This window comes from Podarcis raffonei, chromosome 12 (genome assembly GCF_027172205.1).
Source record: "Podarcis raffonei isolate rPodRaf1 chromosome 12, rPodRaf1.pri, whole genome shotgun sequence".
In the NCBI taxonomy this organism is placed as follows: domain Eukaryota; kingdom Metazoa; phylum Chordata; class Lepidosauria; order Squamata; family Lacertidae; genus Podarcis; species Podarcis raffonei.
The window spans coordinates 31,603,836-31,627,386 of NC_070613.1; the positions used below are offsets into that span (position 1 = coordinate 31,603,836).

Here is a 23,551-nt window from a genome sequence, read left to right on the forward strand (position 1 = left end):
ATCAGTAAATCCAGAGTAGCTGCTTTCTGTTCTGCTTCGTTAATTAAAGGATCAGCTTTCAATAAATCTCTAATAACAAGCTGTATGTGATCATCAGTGCAATGGAAATCCTCCTATTACTTCTCAGAACAGCCAGAACGACAGTGCTTTATCTTGTCTCTGCGTACAGAATCTCTTGCTAGCAAAAATAGAATGACATCTTATTGAAAAGCAGTCTTTGGTTTCTGGAGGGAAAGGTCAGTCTTTGGTTGGACATGCGACAAATGGTCTATTAAATGGCCTGGAGTCAGAATGCTGCTAACCTTTCATTTCATTTCATTTTTACTATCTATCAAGGAAAAAGAAACGACTCGTTTACGGTTCCAGCTCTCCGCGCGAAGGAACACAAACACACAGGCATCTAACATACCGTCAAATTTCTCTGGAACAACACAGGTGTCATCGTAAAACTGTCTCGGCCCCTTTTCATACATACAACCTGGATTTTTTTAGGAGAAAGAGAAACGTATTTACCAAGCAGAATAGGGGAGGAAAGGGTTACCAATTTAAAGCAGGCATCCCCATTAAAACTAAACAGTAAAGGTATGTGTGTATGTTGTGTTAGTCTTTTTGTTGTTGTTGTTCCAAACAAGAGAATGCATTAGTAATGGGAAGTCCTGTGCAAAATACCAGCCTTCACCATTAGAGAATCCCCACTGCTGCATATTTTTAAAGTGGTGGTTTTGCCCGGTCAAAAAGGCAGAAATGGGAAGCTTCATGCATCAACTGAATTTTCCAAGCAATCGCCCAGAAGCCTAGCTGCTCGCCACACCACCCTCTGATTGTGTTGCTGTTGCATACCAGGAGGAACAGTAGCAGAGGCAAGGCTGCAGCTATGCAAATGTACTGGCAGGAGCACCAGACCCCACTGACCCATCCTGGTATGCAGCAAAATCACAGTTGCAGGAGGGTCAGGTGAGCAGCAGAGCCCCATCACTCTGTCCAGTACTGTCATCACCTCATATGGCCTCGCCATGAGAAGTTACCAGAAGAGGCACAGGCGAAGAAGCATACAAGAGAGTGTGTGTGGGAGGAGAGACACAGTATAGCTGCTCATGGTCTTGAAAACAAGAAAACCCACGGTCACACGTTTGCTTTGCCAAGAAGGTTGATCCTTGAGGAAATCACCGTGGGTGAGAATATGCATGTACTCTACAGAGTGTACGGTGCTTCTCCATACAGAGAAGTGGTCAAGGAAAGACTAGTCTTCACGTGTTCTCACTTCAAAATAAAAATAAAAATCAGTACCCCTTGCTGATGGGTTTATAGCTTCAAAGAGGCACTAGTCTTTTGCTGTCTCGAGGCTATATCTTAAGGGATGGGCTTAAATTGCCAGTTCAGATGTGTGCCTTCGGGTAATCACAACATGACTGAACATAAAGGAAAGTGTGCTGCAATTTAAACATATTTTTCCTATGTTAGAAAAGACATGCAAGCTCCAGAATTTCTCCTAGAGCTTTCAGGTGCCTAATCTGCAAAAGGAAATAAATAAATAAATGCATGATTATAACCAGCCTTATTTATAACCTTTATGAGAATAGGGTCTCAAAGGTTCCTCTTTTTTATTATGTGGATACCTAAATTTTGCTTCAGGACAAAACAGAACTACACACACACACACACACACACACACACACACACACACTCTTACATACATACCTTCTGTTCTGTTTTGGTGAGCCAGGAAGCCTTCTTGCCTCATGTAAATGGAATGGCAGCTAGGCACTTCTGGAAAGAGGAAGGCAATGGGTGAGATTTCAGCGTACAGCCTGAGAGCGACATTCTGTAAGCAGCAATGCGTAACCTTAATTGTTACTGAGAATAACAATATATAATAATAACAGCTGTTGTGGTAAGAGAGCTGGAGTAATTGCAAGGCGCCCATTGGATTTGCACTAAGAATGAAGCTCCCACTAGTGGAATGCTGCTTGCGTGAGGAGGGCTGCCACAATTTGGTATCACAAAAGTTAGTTAGAATATTGTTTGGAATGGCACAAGTCAACAAATAAGGGAAGCTGTAGAGAGAAAAAGAGCACACTTGAAGCTACAGGGAATGGCAACCTGTCAACATTTAGGAGTTTAGAGTAGCATGTGGAAGGCAAAATAAAGGGGGGAAAAGGAAAACTATAATGTAATTAATATAAATCATACCCAACATAGATCATTAAACAAAGTATTTAATTCGTCACTGGAGCTTATGGTGAAGTTCATTACAATTAGCAGGAAAAAAAGAAAAACTAATAAAGTCGTTGTTTGTCAAATTTGGTATAATATGGAATAATAATTCAGAATCCTCCTTATTGAACATGCAACTGACATAGCATGCTTATGAAGGACTGTGGCTGGATGGAACAGAAACCTACAGCAAAACGATGAGTTTTGAAAGATTAGATATTTCCACAAAGAACAGTTGTTCAAATTCATTAGCAAACTGATTGTCACAATCAGCATCAGAGTCAAGTTTCAATAAAACGTCTGACATGCCCAGTGAAAAAGGCTACATGTTACACATGGTCAGTTTCCATGCTAACCAAGTTGAACCTGTCTACCCAGAACATATAAACATATGATAGTCTAATGATTCAGCATATACAAAAGGGAAGTGATCAGCAATAGCACTGGATTCCAAAAACAGCCTAAAGTGGGAGTAGGTTCTACCAAAATCAATACAGCTGCCGTACTCAGGCTGCAATTTACTAATGCAGCTCCACCTAGATGATAGCCTTGTTCTGCCATGTGCTGGCTAAACAGAAGAAGGGGAAGGCATTCACCTACAGAACTTCCATCTGTAACTGCTGCAACCCAGCATTCCAGTAGACAAGAGTCTGGTACCCTAACTTCCTGTACCACAACAGCCCAGTCTGGCAGACTTAGCTCTGAACCTCCAGAATACTACCATATTTGCTGAGGTTCTGATCCTGTCAACTATTGCTGTATTGTTTCAGCTTTTGTGACTGTTCAGCTACTGATTGATTGATTGTGTGACTGCGGAAAGGGATAAAAGCCCCCCATCCAAACAATGACTATCATCAGAAAAAATATTAATTTAAATTTTTATCATCTACAATACTGTATAATTTCTTTTTCAGTACAGTACATTGATTATTGCTTTCATTTTATGGATCAATGGTCTTGTTAGATAGTAAAATTCATGTTAAATTGCTGTTTTAGGGGTTGTTTTTAAAAGTCTGGAACGGATTAATCCGTTTTGTATTACTTTCTATGGGAAAGCGTGCCTTGGTTTTGGAATGCTTTGGTTTTGGAACGGACTTCTGGGACGGATTAAGTTTGAGAACCAAGGTACCACTGTACATTATTTGCCACCTGGCCACTCAAACCACGCCTGTTCCTCTTCAACCATTAACCCTACTTTGCAGATCCTAAAACCTGAACACTTGGAGGCTCAAGTCTTGTTGGGTACTGACCATAGGAGCCAACTCCTAGGGACCGAGGTCCCTTCAGCTCTCTTAATAAAATATTTGAGCCACATACACCCCAAGTTGCCATTCAAATGGGATGTGTGCGTTGTGTCCTGTGATCGATTATGCGGGTGGGGCAAGAGAGAAGCAAGTCAGAGATTGACTTAGTATAACATGGGGACCAGCACTCGTGGTTTGTTTCCTCTAAAGAAGCCACACATGGTAAGCCAAGAACAAACATTGGCTTCTGCTCACGGTTTGTTTGGAGAGAAACAAACCACGAGTGCTGGTTCAGATTTAACATTAAGCCAGCTTCTGGTTTGTTTTCCTCCTGGTATGGCACATATACGAGCAGCGGAGGAGTGAAGTGGGAGCTTCTGAGTAGTTTGCAATGGCTTGTTCAAATTAAACCATGATTTAAAATAAACAACATTTTAACATTACATACAAATGGGGACACGATGTACCGTGTGTGTACTGAACTTACATTGTTGGTTTGGTTTTTTTAAAAAAGGGAATTTAACTCTTCAGTTGAAATATTAAATGAACTGTTTAAAACTGTATTATCTCTGTTAAATCTCACACTCTTGCTACAATGTAAGTATCTACACATACATGAAAACCTTTTGTTCTCTTACACTGCAATTCTCTGCACTCGTAGGCCAGTAGTAAACCTGGGAAATGAGACTTAACTCTGAGTACACCTGCATTGTTAATAAAGGTATTCATGTTCAAAAGATGCATCGCACATATAGCACAAGCTTATGCAAGTTTACTTGGAATAAAGTCCTGTGGAGTTCAACAAGGCTTAATCCCATGTAGCCAGCATTTGAACCTTAACTATTTGAAAACTAAAATATTGTTCAGTACACCATTGCATTCTGTTCTTCAATCAGCCACTGGAGAAGCACTCACATAAAACCTGCAACAGGACCAAACATAATTTGTCCAGTGTTGTGTGCAAGTCTTTTCCAAAATGCAATCCAGAATTTCACTGTTCACTGACTAGGGATGAGTATCAAGGACTTGGAAGGAGAAGAAAATGAGATTTTACACTGAATTCACTAAGCAAGTGCTCTTATTACAAAGGAAGTTCATCTACCCATAGTCTCATTCCACAAATTTTCATTACTCTTTTTCACAATGAAATGTGTCTATCACTTGGGACCTCCAGTGTTTCAGTATCCCTTTCTACAAAGCAGTCACAAAACTCAAGACAGAACCAGATGCAATAATTGACAGGAGGCTACCACCGAAAATGAGGGCCTTGGGCTAAATTATTCCTGTAAATGTTTAGGCTGACTTACTTGTATTGCAACCTCATGTTTTGCATTTGCCCCACATCAACACCAAGGTTACCGCTTGCAGAGAAATCACACTGGTAAGTCCACCTGAACATTAGCAGAAGTGTGCGGTGAACTTGTGAAGTATCACCTCTAGTTCTCTCAGAGATATGCGGCTTTGGTGGAAAAAAGGCAAAAACACCTGTACAAAATGAGCTGCATAATAAACTAGGTAAGTTTGATAGGCGTGTGTGTTTGCAGGATAAGAGAGTCAAAGTTTTATCTAACAGATCTTGATTTACGATTCTGGCATGTAGCCCCAGTTTCCTGATAGGGATGCAACAGGACTGCATGTTGACATTAGAAAAGGCACAAGAACGAAGGCACAAGAAAATGCTGAGTCTTGGGTCTGACAAGCCATGGCTTACTCAACCAAAATCATTCTGCCTGAATTCCACCAGGCGACTCTGGAATTCCCTATAGTGGGGAAGAACTAAACTCAGGGAGAGGGGAGCCAGGGCTGCTGCAACAAACAGCTGTGCAAGCCTTGGGGAGGCAGAGATGAGAGAGCCTCAGAGGAGGGAGGGAAGGAAAGAGGGACAGAGGCCAGTGTTGCCTGCGGCACCTCTGACCTTCGTTCAATGCAACCTAGGGTGCCATGGCACACTGGTTGAAAACCACTGCATTAGACTGTATGTTGTGTATGTCTGGTTAGGACAGGGTTTGGGAACCTGCAGCCTCAAAATGTAGCTGGACTCCAACTCCCATCAAGCCCTGCCTGGATAGTCAATGGTCAGAGATTATGGGAGCTGTGGTCCAGCAATACATGGAGAGTCACAGGATCCCCACATCTGGGATAAAACTAACAATTGTGAAGAGGCAACTTGTATTTAGCAACGTTAACTACAGCATAAGCAAATGATTAAACACTCCACAGAGGACTGGGGCAGGGGGGAGGGATACGTCTGAGAAGACTTTGTTCCTTGCAAAGTACCTAAAGTCTTATTATTCTAAAGTGCTATTGGTTAATTTATGACTATCAGAATGGGTCAAACTCTAATCAAATTGTAGAAACATTTCCAAAGTGATTATTCAATCAAATGACTAACATGGTTAATTAGGAGCCATAAACATTGCTCTGAAGTTCATCAAAGTAATGACTTGCCCAGAAAAATTACTGCCAATTAAATTGCCTTCTGCTTTCATTTCTACTTTATCTAATAAAAAGGCCAACCAATGAAATTTAACATTGCAGTTTTAAATTGTGCTAAATGCTTGACTAAGACCCAGGAATAGGTTTAACTACCTAACTGGGGTTACATTAGAGAGCAGCAAATGAAGAACAGAAACTGTATGTTTACTTCTTGTTTCCAAGATGGCCTTTAAAAGAGAAAAAGGAGGAAAGGAAAGATGCCATGCAGCAAAGTTTAGGTACTGGCTTCAAGATGGAATGAATCTGTTGGGCAGAAAAGAGCCATTAACTTTTTAGACTTTTTTTTAAAAAAAAATGCACGTGTTTCCCCCCCCCCCCAGAATAATTCAGCAGTTCACATTCTATATTTTGCTATAATTTGTTGTGCACAGGACCTACTACCTTATGTCAGATTAAAATCCACTATGGAAGAAGAGTTTGAAGAAGAGGAGTTTGGATTTGATATCCCACTTTATCACTACCCAAAGGAGTCTCAAAGCAGCCAACATTCTCATTTCCCTTCCTCCCCCACAACAAACACTCTGTGAGGTGAGTGGGCTTGAGAGAAGTGTGACTAGCCCAAGGTCACCCAGCAGCTGCATGTGGAGGAGCGGGGAAGCGAACCCAGTTCCCCAGATTACGAGTCCACCACTCTTAACCACTACACCACACTGGCTGCCAATCCACTTTGTTTGTGTGCAGAGGTCCTGGATTCAGTCCCCAGCATCTTCGGGTAGTGCAAGGAAATGCTCCTGTTCAAAACCTTGCAGAGCTATGGCCGGTCAGTGTTGGTAATGCTGACCTAGGTAGACTGTACATGATAAACGTCACTGCCTTATAGCCCTGCATATGAGTTTAAGCAGTGAGCAGGAATCAGAGCAACAAATACTGGGGTGGGGAGCATTTAGCAGCAGTAGTATTCAAACTGCAAAACAAGTTGCCGTTTTGAGCCATATGCGTGGTCTATGAACAGAACAGTATTTTTCCATTATAATTTTTTAACCCAAGACTTCCCAAAAGAAACGTTTTATTCAATGAGCCTAAATCCTGAGGCCGGGTTCTATGCCGGAAGTTGACACTTCTATCCCATTGCCACGTGGGTAACAGAGAACATTGGCATCGACGAGGGGATGTGGTCAATCAAAACCTCTGTTCCTTCATGACCTTGGCAGTTTTAACACCCCTTGCCCGAGACAAGAGAAGATGAAGCATTAGTCATCTGGTAACTTGAGACGTCTAAAGAGGAAAGTGTTGTGTTAAAGGAAGTTTGTCGCCTAGAAAATAAAGAGGAAAGAAGTCAGCCGACTTAAGAGAATCAGGTGGTCCATAAGTAGGAAATACAAATGTGTCCGCCCGACAACATTCACAGGGGAAATCCCTTCCACCAGTGACTGTTTTGAAACCAATAATTCAACTTTGGCCCTGAAGTACTGGGGGGAAAGATGTGAGCTCAGAGACACTGTGCCTAAGATCACACTGTCTCTAAACCCATTTCCCCGCCTACCCCTGATATCTCCCTATGGGATGCAGTATATTTTATGGCCACTTTAGCCTCTGAAACAACTGTTTCATCTGCCTTGTTTGTGGCAGGCCCCAGATTCAATCCTTAGCACCTCCAGGTAGGCCTTCGAATGTTCAGTCTGAAACTGTAGAGATCTGCTGCCCTGAGCTGAATGGACAAATATTCTGAATCTGTGTAAGGCAAGTTTCCTGCGTTCTTTTGTAATTTTGAGCTCTGAGACCAGCATGGTAAAATGTGTTCTGTCTCAGAGCAAAACTGTGCCAGTTGACTGTGGTTTGGCCAGCACAATTAAATCCTCCCATCCCTGGCCAGGGCTTATTTATTTATTCATATCGTTTATGTTCCACCTTTTCAGCGGCATACACTGAAGAGTACTGTCAGGGGCTCAGGAGCAGAAGCACAGGGGAGAGAGGAAATGGAGAGCGAAGGGGAGGAATCCGAGGGCAGCGTAGGGCAGTATGACACTGACCCGAGAGATTCCATGAGCTTATCCAGCGAATCAGAAGATTCCCAGAAGGGGGCGCCGATGGTCAGGGCAAGGGGGGTCCCAGGGGGGACGCACCAGAAACAAGGGGCCAGCGGGGACTCCCAAAGCAGCAGCGGGGGATCAGGACCAGCTTCCCCACCAGAGCGTAGTGGGGGGGGGGGGGAAGAGCCACATGTGTCAGGACCAGCGTCTCCTCCAGCGGGGAGAGAAGATGAGTCAGGGCTGACCACGCCTCCATCGGAAAGTGGGGGAACGGAGGGGAGGTCAGTTCCAGCTAGCCTCCCCGAAGGGGGGAGCAGTGACAGCAGCAGTGCAAAGGTCAGGAGGAAGGTTGCAGGCTGGGCGCGCGCGCCAAGTTCAAATGTACAGGCACGCAGGACAGCAGGAAACCCGGATTGGGAACCAGGTCCTAAAGCCTGCCGGAGGGAGGGGAAGATTCAGGGGATTCAGCGTCAGAAGAGTCTAGGAAGGGCGAGACCCCGACGGACAGGCGGAACCAGAGGAGGAAAGAGCAGAGGAAGAGGTGGAGCAAGGCTAGAGTCTTAAACTGGTGTCTGGGGGGAGGAGATTCAGACGCAGCTTCAGCGGTCTAGAGTTTGAGACGTAGGGCTGCACGCTGCGGCTGTGAAAGTGAAACTGAACTTCAATAAAGACTTTTATACTTAACAACGAAGCGGCGTTGGTCCTTTGTGAGCTGGGACCTCGGGCAGCTCTGACAGGTACTGTGTGGGATTCCCCCCTAAATGCAAAATAATCTGGCCCTCTCCTTCTTGTTTGGGTGTTTGGAGCATTTTTGCACACTGGGTGCCTGCCATACTAATAGGGGCTATCTTTGCAGTCATAAGCTGAAATGAACAGGGGAAGATTACATTAAAATATTACCGTATTTTAATATATTTTTGGAAGCCGCCCGGAGTGGCTGGGGAAGCCCAGCCAGATGGGCGGGGTACAAATAATAATAATAATAATAATAATAATAATAATAATAATAATAATAATAGAGCAGGAGACTTATCAGGCAGCAGAACTCTAGACAACATCCATTCCCTACAATGTTTTCAGCTTAGCAATTGTGCTCCGTTGCTTTACTTGAGCCACAAATTGTTAAGTTAGATGCAGAAATTGACACGGCGGCATCAAATATATGGCTCATGTTAAGCAGAGCTGAACCATAGCAGCCCTTCCAGACCATAAACTTGTAGGAGTATAAGAAGCGATCTTGCGTAAAGGGAGAGCATAATATAAATGGAGACGCGACAAATCACTCACAACTGTATTCCTCACAAAATTGGAGGAAGTAAACTGAATCATGTAGCAGCAGCAAGATGCAACAAGTAAACAGGGCGATGGAACCAGCTCACATTGTCTTAAAGAGAGAGAGAGAGAGAGAGAGAGAGAGAGAGAGAGAGAGAGAGAGAGAATGCTGAATGTCTCCTATCACCACAGCATACAGTGGCACCTCGGGTTACAGACTCCGCTAACCCAGAAATAGTACCTTGGGTTAAGAACTTTGCTTCAGGATGAGAACAGAAATCGTGCGGCGGCAGCAGGAGGCCCCATTAGCTAAAGTGGTACCTCAGGTTAAGAACAGTTTCAGGTTAAGAACGGACCTCCAGAACGAATTAAGTTCTTAACCCGAGGTACCACTGTAGAGGATTAGAACTCAGATGCTTTAAAAGAGGATAAAGCAGTGAGCACAATAAACCATTTAAAGCACTGTTTCCCCTTCTCAAAGAACTCTGGCCACTGTGGTTTGTGAAGGTAAAGGGTCCAGTCAAAGGCGACTATGGGGTTGTGGCGCTCATCTCACTTTCAGGCCGAGGGAGCCAATGTTTGTCCACAGACAGCTTTCCAGGTCATGTGGCTAGCATGACTAAACCGCTTCTCGCACAACGGAACACAGTGACAGAAACCAGAGTGTGTGGAAATGCCATTTACCTTCCTGCCACAGTGGTACCTATTTATCTACTTGCACTGGTGTGCTTTCAAAATGCTAGGTTGGCAGGAGCTGAGCCAGAGCAATGGGTGCTCACCCCGTTGCGGGGATTTGAACCACCAACCTTCTGATCAGCAAGCCCAAGAGGCTCAGTGGTTTAGACCACAGCGCCACCCACACTGGGAATTTTAATTCAGTTGCTGGGAATTTTCATTCTGTTGGGGGTAAACTACAGTACCCAGAATCCTTTGAGGGGGGAATATGTGCTTCGAATGTGCACAGCATTAGACAAATGCATGGAGAATAATTGCACCAATGGCTTCTAGCCACATATGGGAGGCAGAATGCTTTTGAATACCAGCTGCTAGGAATCACAACTTGAAGGGTAGGGAGAGCCCTATTGTACCCTGGTCCTGCTTGTAGGCTTTCCACAGGAATCTGGTTGGCAACCATGAGAAGAGGAGCTGGAACTGGGCTCATCTTATGTTCATAATTCAAGAATCACATCTGAATCGGAGCAGGGGGGTCCGTTTAAGATCACAACCCTTTTTCCCTACAGGGTCCAGATAACTATTTTAGGGAGGTAAACAAGGATGGTGTGATGGCAGCAATATGTATTTACTGTTAATCCCAAGCATAAGGCGAGATGGATGTGGAAATTTTGCGCCAATTTTTCTCCCTGTCTCAAGAAATTTGCCTAAAAACACAGACTTGTTCTATTTTCAGCCTGCATAATTATGATAAAGACCTTCAATTTTACATTACCTGACTGGTACAGTACAATGCAATTTAAAACCAGTGACCATATCTTGGCATCGGCAATAGCCTTTGAATATTGAAAACAGGAGGAAAATCCATAGGATGCATTTATTAGGGATACAGCTTATTGACTCCAAGTTGTTAAATCTATTAACTGGAAAGCTAGTTTGGCAATTGTTCCACAGATACCGTTGCCTTTTGCAGTGATGGCTCCCCTTGCAAATTCCGCCAGCTTGTTCTATTATAGTCGCAACGTAATTGATGGTTTCTGCTACACAACACATGTTCGTCTAATAGGGACACAGATGTGATAAATAGCAATGAGATATAGTTTCAGAAGGATGACACTAGTGCACTAGGGGGGAAACCCTAGCTTTCAGATGGGGAAAATGTTCCTTCTTCTCCAGGACCACCTGTTTTGCATGTAGGTTGAACACCAGGTAGAACTAGGGCCATCTTAACCATTGACGCTAGGGATGCACGGAGGAAACATCTCTGGACAATGACAAAACCCGACAAATAGGAGTGCGCAGATCCCCCCCAGAGATCTTTCCTCTGCTCCCACTTGCATCCCCCATCGTTCTGTGCTGGCACCCCACGGTGAGTGGTGCTGGGAGTGTGCTCTAACAGCGGAAAAGCCAGGAAAGGAACCCTCAGCTTGGCGCATGCAACAGGATGCACCACGCAGCACCCACAACATTACATGACACTCTGGGTACTGTGTGCAGCCAAAACAGTTAGCCGCCATGCAGCGGGGGGGGGCAGCGGGTGTACAGTGCTGCGACTATGCCGCCCAACATTCCCCCCCCCCCGGTGAACCCCGCACCCACCTTTGTACGCCCCTGTGTAAACAACTATTTCCTTAAAAAAGGTCAACAACTTTGGTGGTTCTCTCGCCCGGTGGATCTTTGCATCCCAGCGCCGCATATGCTTAAGACGGCCCTGGGTAGAACCCCCCACCAAGGAAGTCTGAAAAAGATGTCTGCTCAAAATCCTGGAGAGACAGTGCCTGGGAATGCAAGTAATAATGAGCTCCATGATCCAAAGATCAGGGTGGATTAAAAAAAATGATTTTTTTTAAACGGGGGGGATAACACTTTTTTAAAAAAATTAAATCGGATTTTTAAAATAAAATGCTTTTGGAGGAAAAATCTTTCTAAAGGTAGTTTTCTATTTAAGTTACATTATAGTCCAAAAGCTATTAATCAGGAAATAAGGATTTGTTTAAGTTTCCATGTGTGCTAAAACTCAGTCTATGGTGTTTTGTTTTGTTTTTTAAAAAATGTTTAACCACATCAGTTAACAAACATGGATACATATGCTATAATGTTATTGTTTTAGTTAAATAAATTGTTTAAATTGTTATTAAGGAAATGATTATTTTTCTTCCTCCAATAAAGTACAGCAGAAAAGTTGTCTGAAAATAAACTGTTAACATATTAAATCTCACAATAATTTCATAATTATCTGTCTATGTGTTTCTAATATAATAACCAAATCAGTAATTTTTAATATAACTGTAAAAACAACTCTGAAAATTTATTATTCCAAAAATGAAACCTTCCTCTGGTTGTCAATATTAAGATGATACAAGCAAGAATGAGTCTTTCTGTTAAAAAAAAATGATATAAATTAAGTCTTACTGACTAGTGATTTAAATTGTGATTTAAATCAATCTGGAGGAACGTGTAGCTACGCTCCAAAGAATTAGAGAGCTGGAGCTCTTCTTGGAAGCAACAGAGCACACTGTCTCCACCAAGGAGGAGACAGGGGACTCCCCTGAGAAGGAGGCTAGTTCACCAACACAGGAGCCAGATATATGGAGAAACGTGACTCAAAGAAGTAGGAGGCCCAGGGTTCGCTCTGATTGTTTAGAAATACACAATTGCTTTGAGGTCCTCTCCCCTAGCATGGAAGACGAAGAGCAGACTCCATTTGAGGATCTCTCCCTCATTACAGTCGATCAGGTATATGAAGACGAGCAGCAAAATCAGCCCTCAGGGAATGTGCAGGCGACCTTGGAACGGACAGCTCACGGAAGAACCCCGACCAGACCTAAGAGGAGGCGTGTAGTGGTGATAGGGGATTCCCTACTGAGGGGAACAGAAGCAGTGATCTGTGGGCCTGACAAGATGTCTCGGGAAGTGTGCTGTCTCCCCGGGGCTAAGATCCAAGATGTAACTGAACGACTGCAAGGAATCATAAAACCCACTGACAAATACCCCTTCCTCTTGGTTCATGTGGGAACCAATGACACTGCAAGCAATAGCCTCCAGAAGATCAAAAGAGATTACGAGGCTCTGGGCAGGAAATTGAAGCAATTAAATGCACAAATTGTCATCTCATCTGTCCTCCCAGTTGAACGACGTGGCCCAGGGAGAGAGGGAAAAATAGTGGAAGTGAACAACTGGCTTCGCAAATGGTGTAAACAGGAACGGTTTGGATTCTTAGATCACGGACTGCAGTTTCTTGAAGATGGACTTCTGGCAAGCGATGGGCTGCACCTCACAACAGTTGGGAGGAATGTTTTTGCCAAAAATCTCAGAAACCTCATCAGGAGGGCTTTAAACTGACTAATGTGGGGGCGGGAGACAGTGCTCCTGAAGGTAGGAGTCTATCAATTGATGAAGATGATCATCCAAATGTCATAGACTGAATGGAGCAAACAGCACGCAGACCTAGTGGTGGGAGGAAAAAATCCTTAAATAAGAGACAGGGGGGAATGATTAATGGACTTCAATGTCTGTACACTAATGCGCAAAGCATGGGAAATAAACAAGATGAGCTTGAGCTCTTGGTACAGCAAACTAAATATGACATAATAGGAATCACTGAAACCTGGTGGGATAAGTCCCACGATTGGAATGTAATAATGGAGGGATACAATCTATTTCAGAGAAACAGACCAGACAAGAAAGGAGGAGGAGTGGCGTTATATGTCAGGGATGTGTATACCTGTGAAGAGATCCAAGATTTAGAACCTCAAAGCCAAAGTGAGAGCATTTGGGTCAAAATTAAGGGAGAGAAGAATAACAGTGACCTCATTGTGGGAGTTTACTATAGATCCCCAAGCCAAACGGAGGACATAGATGATGCCTTCCTGGAACAGATGGCCAAGCATGCAAAAGGAAGGGAGATAGTAGTAATGGGGGACTTCAATAACCCGGATATTTGTTGGATGTCAAACTCAGCCAAGAGCATAAGGTCAAACAGATTCCTCACTGGCCTTGCAGACAACTTCATTGTCCAGAAAGTGGGAGAAGCAACAAGAGGAACAGCCATTTTAGATCTGGTCCTAACCAATGTTGATGACCTGGTTAGTGGGGTAGAAGTGGAAGGATCATTAGGCGCGAGTGATCATGCTCTTCTGAAGTTTACTATACAGAGGAAAGGAGCAGCCAAGCATACTAGGACTCAATTTCTCGACTTTAAGAAAGCTGACTTCATAAAACTTAGGGAAGTGCTGGGTGAGATCCCATGGACAGTAATACTCAAAGGAAAGGGAGTTCATGATGGCTGGGAGTTTGTTAAGAGGGAGATAGTAAAAGCACAACTTCAGGCAATACCAATGAGACGGAAACATGGAAGGTGCCTAAAGAAGCCAGGGTGGCTATCTAAAGAACTTTTAACTGAGTTAAGATTAAAAAAGGATGTGTACAAAAAATGGAAAAGGGGGGAAACCACCAAAGAGGAATTCAAACAAATAGCCAGCACGTGTAGACACAAAGTCAGAAAAGCTAAAGCACAGAATGAACTCAGGCTTGCTAGAGAGGTTAAAAGCAACAAAAAAGGCTTTTATGGGTATGTTCGTAGCAAAAGGAAGAACAAAGAAACAGTGGGGTCACTCAGAGGAGAAGATGGTGAAATGCAAACAGGGGACACAGAAAGGGCTGAACTCCTCAATGCCTTCTTTGCCTCAGTCTTCTCCGATAAAGAAAACAATGCCTGACCTGAAGAATTTGGAGCAAATGATTCAGCAGAGGAAACACAGCCCAGAATAACTAAGGAGATAGTACAAGAATACTTGGCTAGTTTAGATGTATTCAAGTCTCCAGGGCCAGATGAACTGCATCCAAGAGTATTAAAAGAACTGGCAGATGTAATCTCAGAACCACTGGCAGTCATCTTTGAGAATTCCTGGAGAACAGGCGAAGTCCTGGCAGACTGGAGGAGGGCAAATGTTGTCCCTATTTTCAAAAAGGGGGAAAGAGAGGACCCAAATAATTACCGCCCAGTCAGTCTGACATCAATACCAGGGAAGATTCTGGAGCAGATCATTAAGCAAACAGTCTGTGAGCACCTAGAAAGGAATGCTGTGATCACCAATAGTCAGCATGGATTTCTGAAAAATAAGTCATGTCAGACTAACCTGATCTCGTTTTTTGACAGAATTACAAGCCTGGTAGATGAAGGGAACGCAGTGGATGTAGCCTACCTTGATTTCAGCAAGGCATTTGACAAGGTGCCCCATGATATTCTTGTAAAGAAGCTGGTAAAATGCGGTCTTGACTATGCTACCACTCAGTGGATTTGTAACTGGCTGACTGACCGAACCCAAAGGGTGCTCATCAATAGTTACTCTTCATCCTGGAGAAGAGTGACTAGTGGGGTGCCACAGGGTTCTGTCTTGGGCCCGGTCTTATTCAACATCTTTATCAACGACGTGGATGATGGACTCAAGGGCATCCTGATCAAATTTGCAGATGACACCAAACTGGGAGGGGTGGCTAACACCCCAGAGGACAGGATCACACTTCAAAACGACCTTGACAGATTAGAGAACTGGGCCAAAACAAACAAGATGAATTTTAACAGGGAGAAATGTAAAGTATTGCACTTGGGCAAAAAAAATGAGAGGCACAAATACAAGATGGGTGACACCAGGCTTGAGAGCACTACATGTGAAAAGGATCTAGGAGTCTTGGTTGACCACAAGCTTGACATGAGCCAACAGTGTGACGTGGCAGCTAAAAAAGCCAATGCAATTCTGGGCTGCATCAATAGGAGTATAGCATCTAGATCAAGGGAAGTAATAGTGCCACTGTGTTCTGCTCTGGTCAGACCTCACCTGGAGTACTGTGTCCAGTTCTAGGCACCACAGTTCAAGAAGGACACTGACAAACTGGAACGTGTCCAGAGGAGGGCAACCAAAATGGTCAAAGGCCTGGAAACGATGCCTTATGAGGAACGGCTAAGGGAGCTGGGCATGTTTAGCCTGGAGAAGAGGAGGTTAAGGGGTGATATGATAGCCATGTTCAAATATATAAAAGGATGTCACATAGAGGAGGGAGAAAGGTTGTTTTCTGCTGCTCCAGAGAAGCGGATATGGAGCAATGGATCCAAACTACAAGAAAGAAGATTCCACCTAAACATTAGGAAGAACTTCCTGACAGTAAGAGCTGTTCGACAGTGGAATTTGCTGCCAAGGAGTGTGGTGGAGTCTCCTTCTTTGGAGGTCTTTAAGCAGAGGCTTGACAACCATATGTCAGGAGTGCTCTGATGGTGTTTCCTGCTTGGCAGGGGGTTGGACTCGATGGCCCTTGTGGTCTCTTCCAACTCTATGATTCTATGATTCTAAATCAAATCCACCCTGCCAAAGATATAAGGCATTTCCCTATGTTCTCACGCGAAACATTTCCAGGATTTAAGAATCAAAGACAATGGATGACATAACTGAGCTATGACTCTTGAAAGGAAGCGGAAAGTAAAACAAGACAATCTTAATTTTCATTTGGGATGGGCACCTTTCTTTTATAGGCTGCTAAATTAAAGCATTGTCCATGAAATCTAAGAAACCCACAAATACTGGAGTTTTTAAACAGACAGTGTCATTTGTTAGTTTTAGACCCGTTCGCAATTAGGATTTTAAAACTGTATATCGTCAAGAGAGGGGGTGGGGAAGGAGTCAGCACACTTTCTTTGCCTCTTCTCCCAACTGCATTGCAGAGAGCAGGCAAGCTGAACCCTTCTTGCAGGGTGGTGATCTCTCAATTGGTGCTCAAACCCATATAGAACAGCCAGACAAATAAACCACTTTCCAAAATATATAGTAGAGAGATTGATTGATTGATTTGATTGTGTGTGTGTGTGTGTGTGTGTGTGTGTGTGTGTGAGAGAGAGAGAGAGAGAGAGAGAGAGAGAGAGAGAGAGCGCATGCTCGGATCCACTATGAAATATCAATACATCCACATACAGTGGTACCTCGGGTTACATACGCTTAAGGTTACATACGCTTCAGGTTACAGACTCCACTAACCCAGAAATAGGTTAAGAACTTTGCTTCAGGATGAGAACAGAAATCATGCGCCAGCGGCGCAGCAGCAGCGGGAGGCCCCATTAGCTAAAGTGGTGCTTCAGGTTAAGAACAGTTTCAGGTTAAGAAAGGACCTCCGGAACGAATTAAGTACTTAACCCACTGTAGTTCTTTTAAGGTTCAAAGCACTCCATACAGTAACCTTCACTTAGTAATCTTTGTTAATTAAGCCAGTATTATTATTCCCATATTGCATACTGGGATGTGTGCAGTGCTGGATTAAACCCTGTGGAGGCCCCTAGGCAGCTGAAATCTCAGGGTGTCCATCGCAAAATATCTCCTGATACCAGTGCTTTTTTCTGGGGGGGCCCCCACATATCCCTAAAAAAATTGTGAATATTATTTTGATCCTCTAAAAGGTGTGGGGCTCATAGGTCGGTGCCTACTCTGCCTATTTCGTAATCCAGCACTGGATGTGTGTGAATGAGAAAGAGAACTGTTTACTAATACCTAGTGAATTTGAATTGAGGACTTCCTACCTTGCTTAGCTGAGCAGAGTCCATGCAGATAAGGGTACCAACACACTCTACCAAGAATTGCTGGATAAAGGTAATATTTAGTTTAAAGTATTCTATTTATGCACACAAGTACTGTCAGCAACATTCCCAATACTTGGGGTAAGGACATCAGGGTTATCCTAAAGGAGGATGCAAAAAAGATGTCTCTGAAAAATCAAGTTAAAAATTAAAATTAATTCGGAGTAACAGAAACATCGCATTACGACAAAATGCCAATAAATTCAAAAGCCAGGCTTCACAGAGAGGGAATGTAATCCCTACCTCTCATCTGGCAAACAACCTACAAGTTGTAATCTAATTTGGCTAAGGCAATTCCAAAAGAAACCAAAACACATGCAAAATAAAATCCACAGTTTTCCTCCCTGAAATACACCAGATTGCTTTCTATAGCGAACTGCTGATTTACTCTGGCATCATCACGACATCCGGTTTTCAGAAAACACATTAGGCAACAGCAGCCTCCTTCAACAAAAGGCTACTTGTTATTGACAGCAGAACCAAAACATTAAAAGGACGTCATCTTTTTAAAAAAAATGTACAATCCTGTCCCAGCTGGTGGCTCTCCATTTTTACGCTCTATATTTATTTCAGTCATACGGGGTCACTTTCAAACTATGTGTACGTTAAGTTGCTATTTACAAGAAGAAAAAAACACAGAGAAAACACACAGAGAAAAAGACCCCTCTCTCTTTTGAGAGCCTTGGCTGCAAAAAACACACATCTGCATGGCTCCTCCTCCATCCCATTCTCAGTCTATAAAATTTAAGTTCTACAAACACTGCCTGGCTGAAGTGACATATTTGAATGGAATTCAGACCAACCAGTTCCTGTTTATGTTTCTGATTGGATTATGTAGCCTTCTCATTCACCATACATTAGGAACGCACCAAGGCCATAAATGGTGTCAAGTTACAAGCAGAGGAGGCCAGCAAGCATTAATCATTACTTTAAGTCAACGGGCAAGGGAAGCAGCTGATGGAACACTACACCCTTCAGCTCTCTATAAATGGACATTCCAATGTGTGCACTCCTCCCGCCGCCTCCCTCCCCCTTTTCCCCCTTCAGCATCCATTTTATGAATGAAACTCCAGGCTGCACAGAGTCCATTCATATAAAAGCTTTGCTTACTAGGCTCGGCCTCTAGGGATCAGTCAGTCTTGGAAAGGCCGATGTGATTGGTTTAAGAAAAGCTTCAGCCTTCCATTACTGATTTAAAATGCAGCCCGTGTCCATTTGACCTGCGTTAATGCATAGAGAGTAAATCCAGACTGTATTCTCAATTCTCAAATCAAATCATTAGCCAGTGCCACTTACTGTAACCGTAGATTCAGAGGATATTTTATCCGTTTCTTTGAAAAGGGTGGGAGGAGCGAGACAAAACTTTATAGATACTGCCTGTTCAAACTGATGCAGCACTCACTGCAAGAGAGCTATGGATTTTATGGGGTTATACCTCTAAATAAGAAAATAATCTTGGCAATTAACTTTTTAAACATTGTGTACACATGGAAAACGGACATGGGGGAAGTGAAGGAAGAATACCAGCTAAGGCAGGCACTTTTGAATGTGAACAAACAGTTTCAAGCTGCACAATGTTCTCCCCATAATATGCACCATTTCCATGTTTGTTGTGACAGCCATGATGAAAACTGTCTGTTTATGCCATTTTCTTCTGACAGCGGTCAGAGTGAACCTCTATCAAAATGCTTGGTGTGAGAGGAGTGCCAATGGCCAACAGGCAAGATCACCCAGCCGACAGACTAATAATTGAAATTGCTGGATTCCATAGTCACATGATTTCGTTAGTGATGTACTGAGACTACATGATACTGGCCTTCAAAGCATGTGGCAAGCCTTTCTAGATGGGTGCAAGCAGTTCCTATGCGAGCCACAAGTTCCTGGGTATGAGCTCTCTTCCAACTCCATTTTGTGTTGATTTGCAAAAGTGCCAGCGTTTAACTATAAAGCCCTAAATGACTTGGGACCCTAATACCTGATGGATCGTCTCTCCCCATCCTGTCCATTCCAATGAAGTTCAGATGAAAAGCTTCTCCACATTCCACTGTCAAGCAAAGTGTGTTATGTAGAATACCCTCCCCTTAGGTTTGATGGTGACACCACATCATTCTGGCACCAAGTTAAGACCCATCTGTTTTCACAGGCACTTTTAGTAGTTTAGCTGTTTGGAATTGGATTAATCCTGCTCTGTGGTTTTAGCTACTCCACTGGCTGGGAGGTATTTTATAGTTTTAACATTGGGTATGAATGTGATATAAGGAACTGTGCACATATAATTTATTTATGTACTATTAATATCAGGCAGATGCTGTTGTAATGTTTTTGATGTCTGCTAAAAACTTTGCTTAAGATAGCCTACCCACACAGTATTACTATGTACATTTGGTTTTGTAAACTGTTTTTATTTATATTTTGATAATTCTATTGTGTCTTTTGTTTTTAAAGTCTGCTTTTTTCTATCGTTAATTAACAGTTTACACCATTTAAACTGCTTTGAATTTTTTTCTGATTAAGCAGTACATAAAGCTTGCTATAAATAAATAAATAAATAAATAAATAAATAAAGTTTTTGTGTCTTGCATTCTCTCCTAGTATCTGTACAGATGAACGGCAGGGTTGCAAATATGTTAACAACACAACAGCTGTGTGGGCTGAAAGCCAACAGGATGTCTGTCCCTGTCTCAATTACAAACACCTGTGGGCCTGCTCTCTCTCTCTCTCCCTCCATTCTTCTTTTTTCTTTACCGATGAGAAATTAGAAAGTAGTAACAGTCAGCCAATCTATCATTTCTTTCATTCATTCATACTATGAGGCAACAGCCTGACATATAAATTCTTAAAATGGAACACAACTCATCCCCATGCTAGGAACTAATTGAGCAGTCCTTGTGTGGTTGTGTTATTGCAGAAAAAGAATTAGCAATGAGAGGAGATTAAGTCTTTTCAGTGCAAGGCAAGCCAGAGTTCAGTGGCTTTATCTGTTTGTACAGCACAGGATTGTGGTTCAAGAGATGTTTCCCTGCCAGATCAGGCTGTCCTAGTGACTCATAAGGGCAAAATTAACAAGTCTGTGTTGCACACGCAACCACCACAAGGGTTTACTGTCGGGGTTTTTTAAATGAACAATTGCTGATCAGAAAAATAAACTTTCTGAACAGCTTGATTCAACACATTCAGCTTTATAGAGGCTGTGGAACAATTAACAAGTGCAGCAGCCTACTGCAATATAGCTATACTATTTGAAGGGGTCAAAAACAAAAACTATCAGGGCCATCAATATAAACTTGCTTCCAAGGATGTATCAAGGACAATCGCTGCCATTACTATATACGTATGGCAAGTGGTTAACCATTTTTTGTCTGGCAGAAACAACTATACACAACAATTTTGAATGTTGTGAAGCAAAATGCACTGAATATTTGACCCTACGACTCTTTGTATTGGATAAACCAGGACAATAAATTGTAGCTGCCACCTGCCATATAACTAACAGAAGAGTTGTTTCCACATTATAAGGCATTTAGGAATTCATTGAAAACTACTTCTTTTGTACTGATGGGAACTTCAAAACTAGTGTGAACTTAAAAACAAAACAAAACCTTAGAAAACTCCAGGAAAAAATATATATAAGCAGTAGTAGAGCAGAGGATAGTTACATGAATTTGAACAGCACTTGTCCCTAATGTTAACCTACTAAGCAAATGGAAAATAACTGTGTTATATTAAGGTATATCTCATCATTAACAGTGCTAACATATGTATTTTACTCAGAAGTCTCTAGTATGTTCAATGAGTTTTACTTCCTAAAAAATGTACATCACAGTCTAAGGGTTCTTTTACAGAGTGGAATGGAATATCAAAGATAAAAAGGCGTTTATAAAAGATTTGAAACATAAGAAACGGGGCAGGGGTGGGGGAGATAGGCAATCTAAAGGCATAAATATTAGAAGGTCAGCTCTTCAAATCTACAAATTAAGAAGAACATTTCACCTTGGCCTTATTTGCTCTTGCTACAGAGACATCCATCTGGTAAGATACAGAAACTCTGTTCACTTAAAATATTACACTGAAGAAACAAACCGGGGCACAACCAGCCAAATCACCATAAAAGTTTTTCAAAGCTTTGTTTTTGAAGTCTTTTAACCAGTCTTAAGCAGCCTTGAGTTTCACTCTGGTGCAGATATGCACAATGCCAGTACAGACTTTGTGTACCCCAGGCAGGGGCTGTAGCTCAGTAGTAGAGGATATATATGCTTTGCACAGAGAAGTTCAATCCCAGGCACCTCCAGGTTTCAGGGTTTTTTGTATAGTACCAAGTAGCAGAGGTTAGGATGTGATGGACCTATTCCTCAGACTTTGGATAACTTCTGCTGGTCAGAGTAGATAATACTGGATGAGATGGACAAGCCATCCAGCCTCCCAACCTTCCAACACAGTTTATTTGTCAATCTTCCTAATGGCAGTGGCTCAGGTCCACCTGGCCCTCAGAACTTGCCTGACCCCCTCAGCAAGCAACAACCCTCAATGAACCTGCTCCACATACTCCTCTTGCTTGCACACTCACTTTTGACAATGGCCTTCCCCATCACTGGCCCGTGCCCCACATCCTGGAGGCTATCCACAGAAGAATGTGGCCCTCAGGATGGAAAACACACACACACCCAATCCCTGCTCTACAGCAGATATCTTTCACGTTGCCTACTAAATGTTCTTTCCCCCTTGAGTTGCCTTTGATGTTCTGCAGCAAAAGCATGTGATTATCCCTGAGCTATGGTCCTTGCACAGTGTATTGATTTGTGTGTTTGTTTTTAAATGCTTCTTTGAGATTAAAAAGAAGTAACAAACATAAGGGCTAATAAAAAAAGGAAAAGAAAATGATACAATTTGTTACATCCTATCACTGTACATTCTTCTTGAGTTTCTAACAACTTCCCGTTACCTCATCGTGTATTTACCACTTAATCTATCTAGCGCACTGTTAACTTTCATTTTCTTTTTGTTAATTTTCATCAATGTTATTGTGTCTCATGGTTGTTCATCCTTCACAGAAGTAATTCAAATCCTGCCACTGACGTCATATTATTGCAGTATTCAATAAGATATTTTTATACACGTCCCATTTCCTAATAAATGCTTGGTCAGTATTACTTCTCAGTTTTGTCTGTAATTTTTGCCAACTCAGAGAACTCTAACAACTTAGTTTGCCACTCCAGCTTTGTTGGGATTTTCTCTCCTCTCCAGTTTGTGGCAATTAATATTCTTGTGGCAAGATAGTGTATTGCTTTGATTATGTCACTCTCCGTGCCCTGCCCTCTCTGCCAGTGGCACTCTTCTTGCCCCATTTTAAAAAATATTTTCATTCTGACTCCTATATGTAGTAAACAGCATAAACACCAGATTTTTACTCACCTTTGCAATGACCAAAAAAATATTTTAAAAATATATTTGTATGTTATGGTAATCTTGCGTTGTATGGTGACAACACCATGGAGTTTGAATCATTTATCTTTGAAAGAGTTTTGCTGCTCCGGTTATCCTTCCTTCAACTCCCATGCCAATTCTCTACTGAGCACTAAGTTTACAAGTGACAGACTGCTGTCATGCTTGTGCCTTGTTTTCTCTGAATATTTCAAACAGAAGAAAATAAACAGCATTCCCAAAGTGAGAAGAGGGAATATTTTGACAGAGAAATTTCTGTTCCAGACACAGAGCAAGTTTCAGCAAGGCACTGCCATTTTAGGCTGCCTTTTCTTTGTGACACTCAACAGTTTAGCAACAGGCTGCATAAGCTTAGGCATGGTCAACTGACCTGTTGAATATTGTCAAAGGACAGCCAAGTATTTTTAAAGAATCGATGTTATGAGGCAACAAAGTTAATAAATTTTAAATGTGACTGAAAAGCTGATGGTAAATGCGGGGAGCAGGGAAGATATACTTTGTGTCACAACAACTAAATAAGAACCAGGTGAAGTAATGGATTCAGAACTGTTCAAGGCTGTGAAACTTATTCACTATTACAAGCTGAACCCATTAAATATGGGACACCCTCTACTACTCTCTCAGTC

General features: G+C 42.5%; 1 protein-coding gene across 6 annotated transcripts in view; it reads right to left on the reverse strand.

Annotated features, from left to right (window-relative positions):
• ETV1 (ETS variant transcription factor 1) overlaps positions 1-23,551 on the reverse strand; it is a 96,776-nt gene that overhangs the window by 11,691 nt on the left and 61,534 nt on the right. For all 6 annotated transcript variants that reach the window (XM_053409564.1, XM_053409561.1, XM_053409565.1 and 3 more), the window contains 2 exons: positions 1,699-1,767; positions 410-478 (listed from right to left, as the gene is read on the reverse strand). In XM_053409564.1, coding sequence (XP_053265539.1) covers positions 410-478; positions 1,699-1,767 — 138 coding nt within the window. The remainder of the gene's footprint in view (positions 1-409; positions 479-1,698; positions 1,768-23,551) is intronic.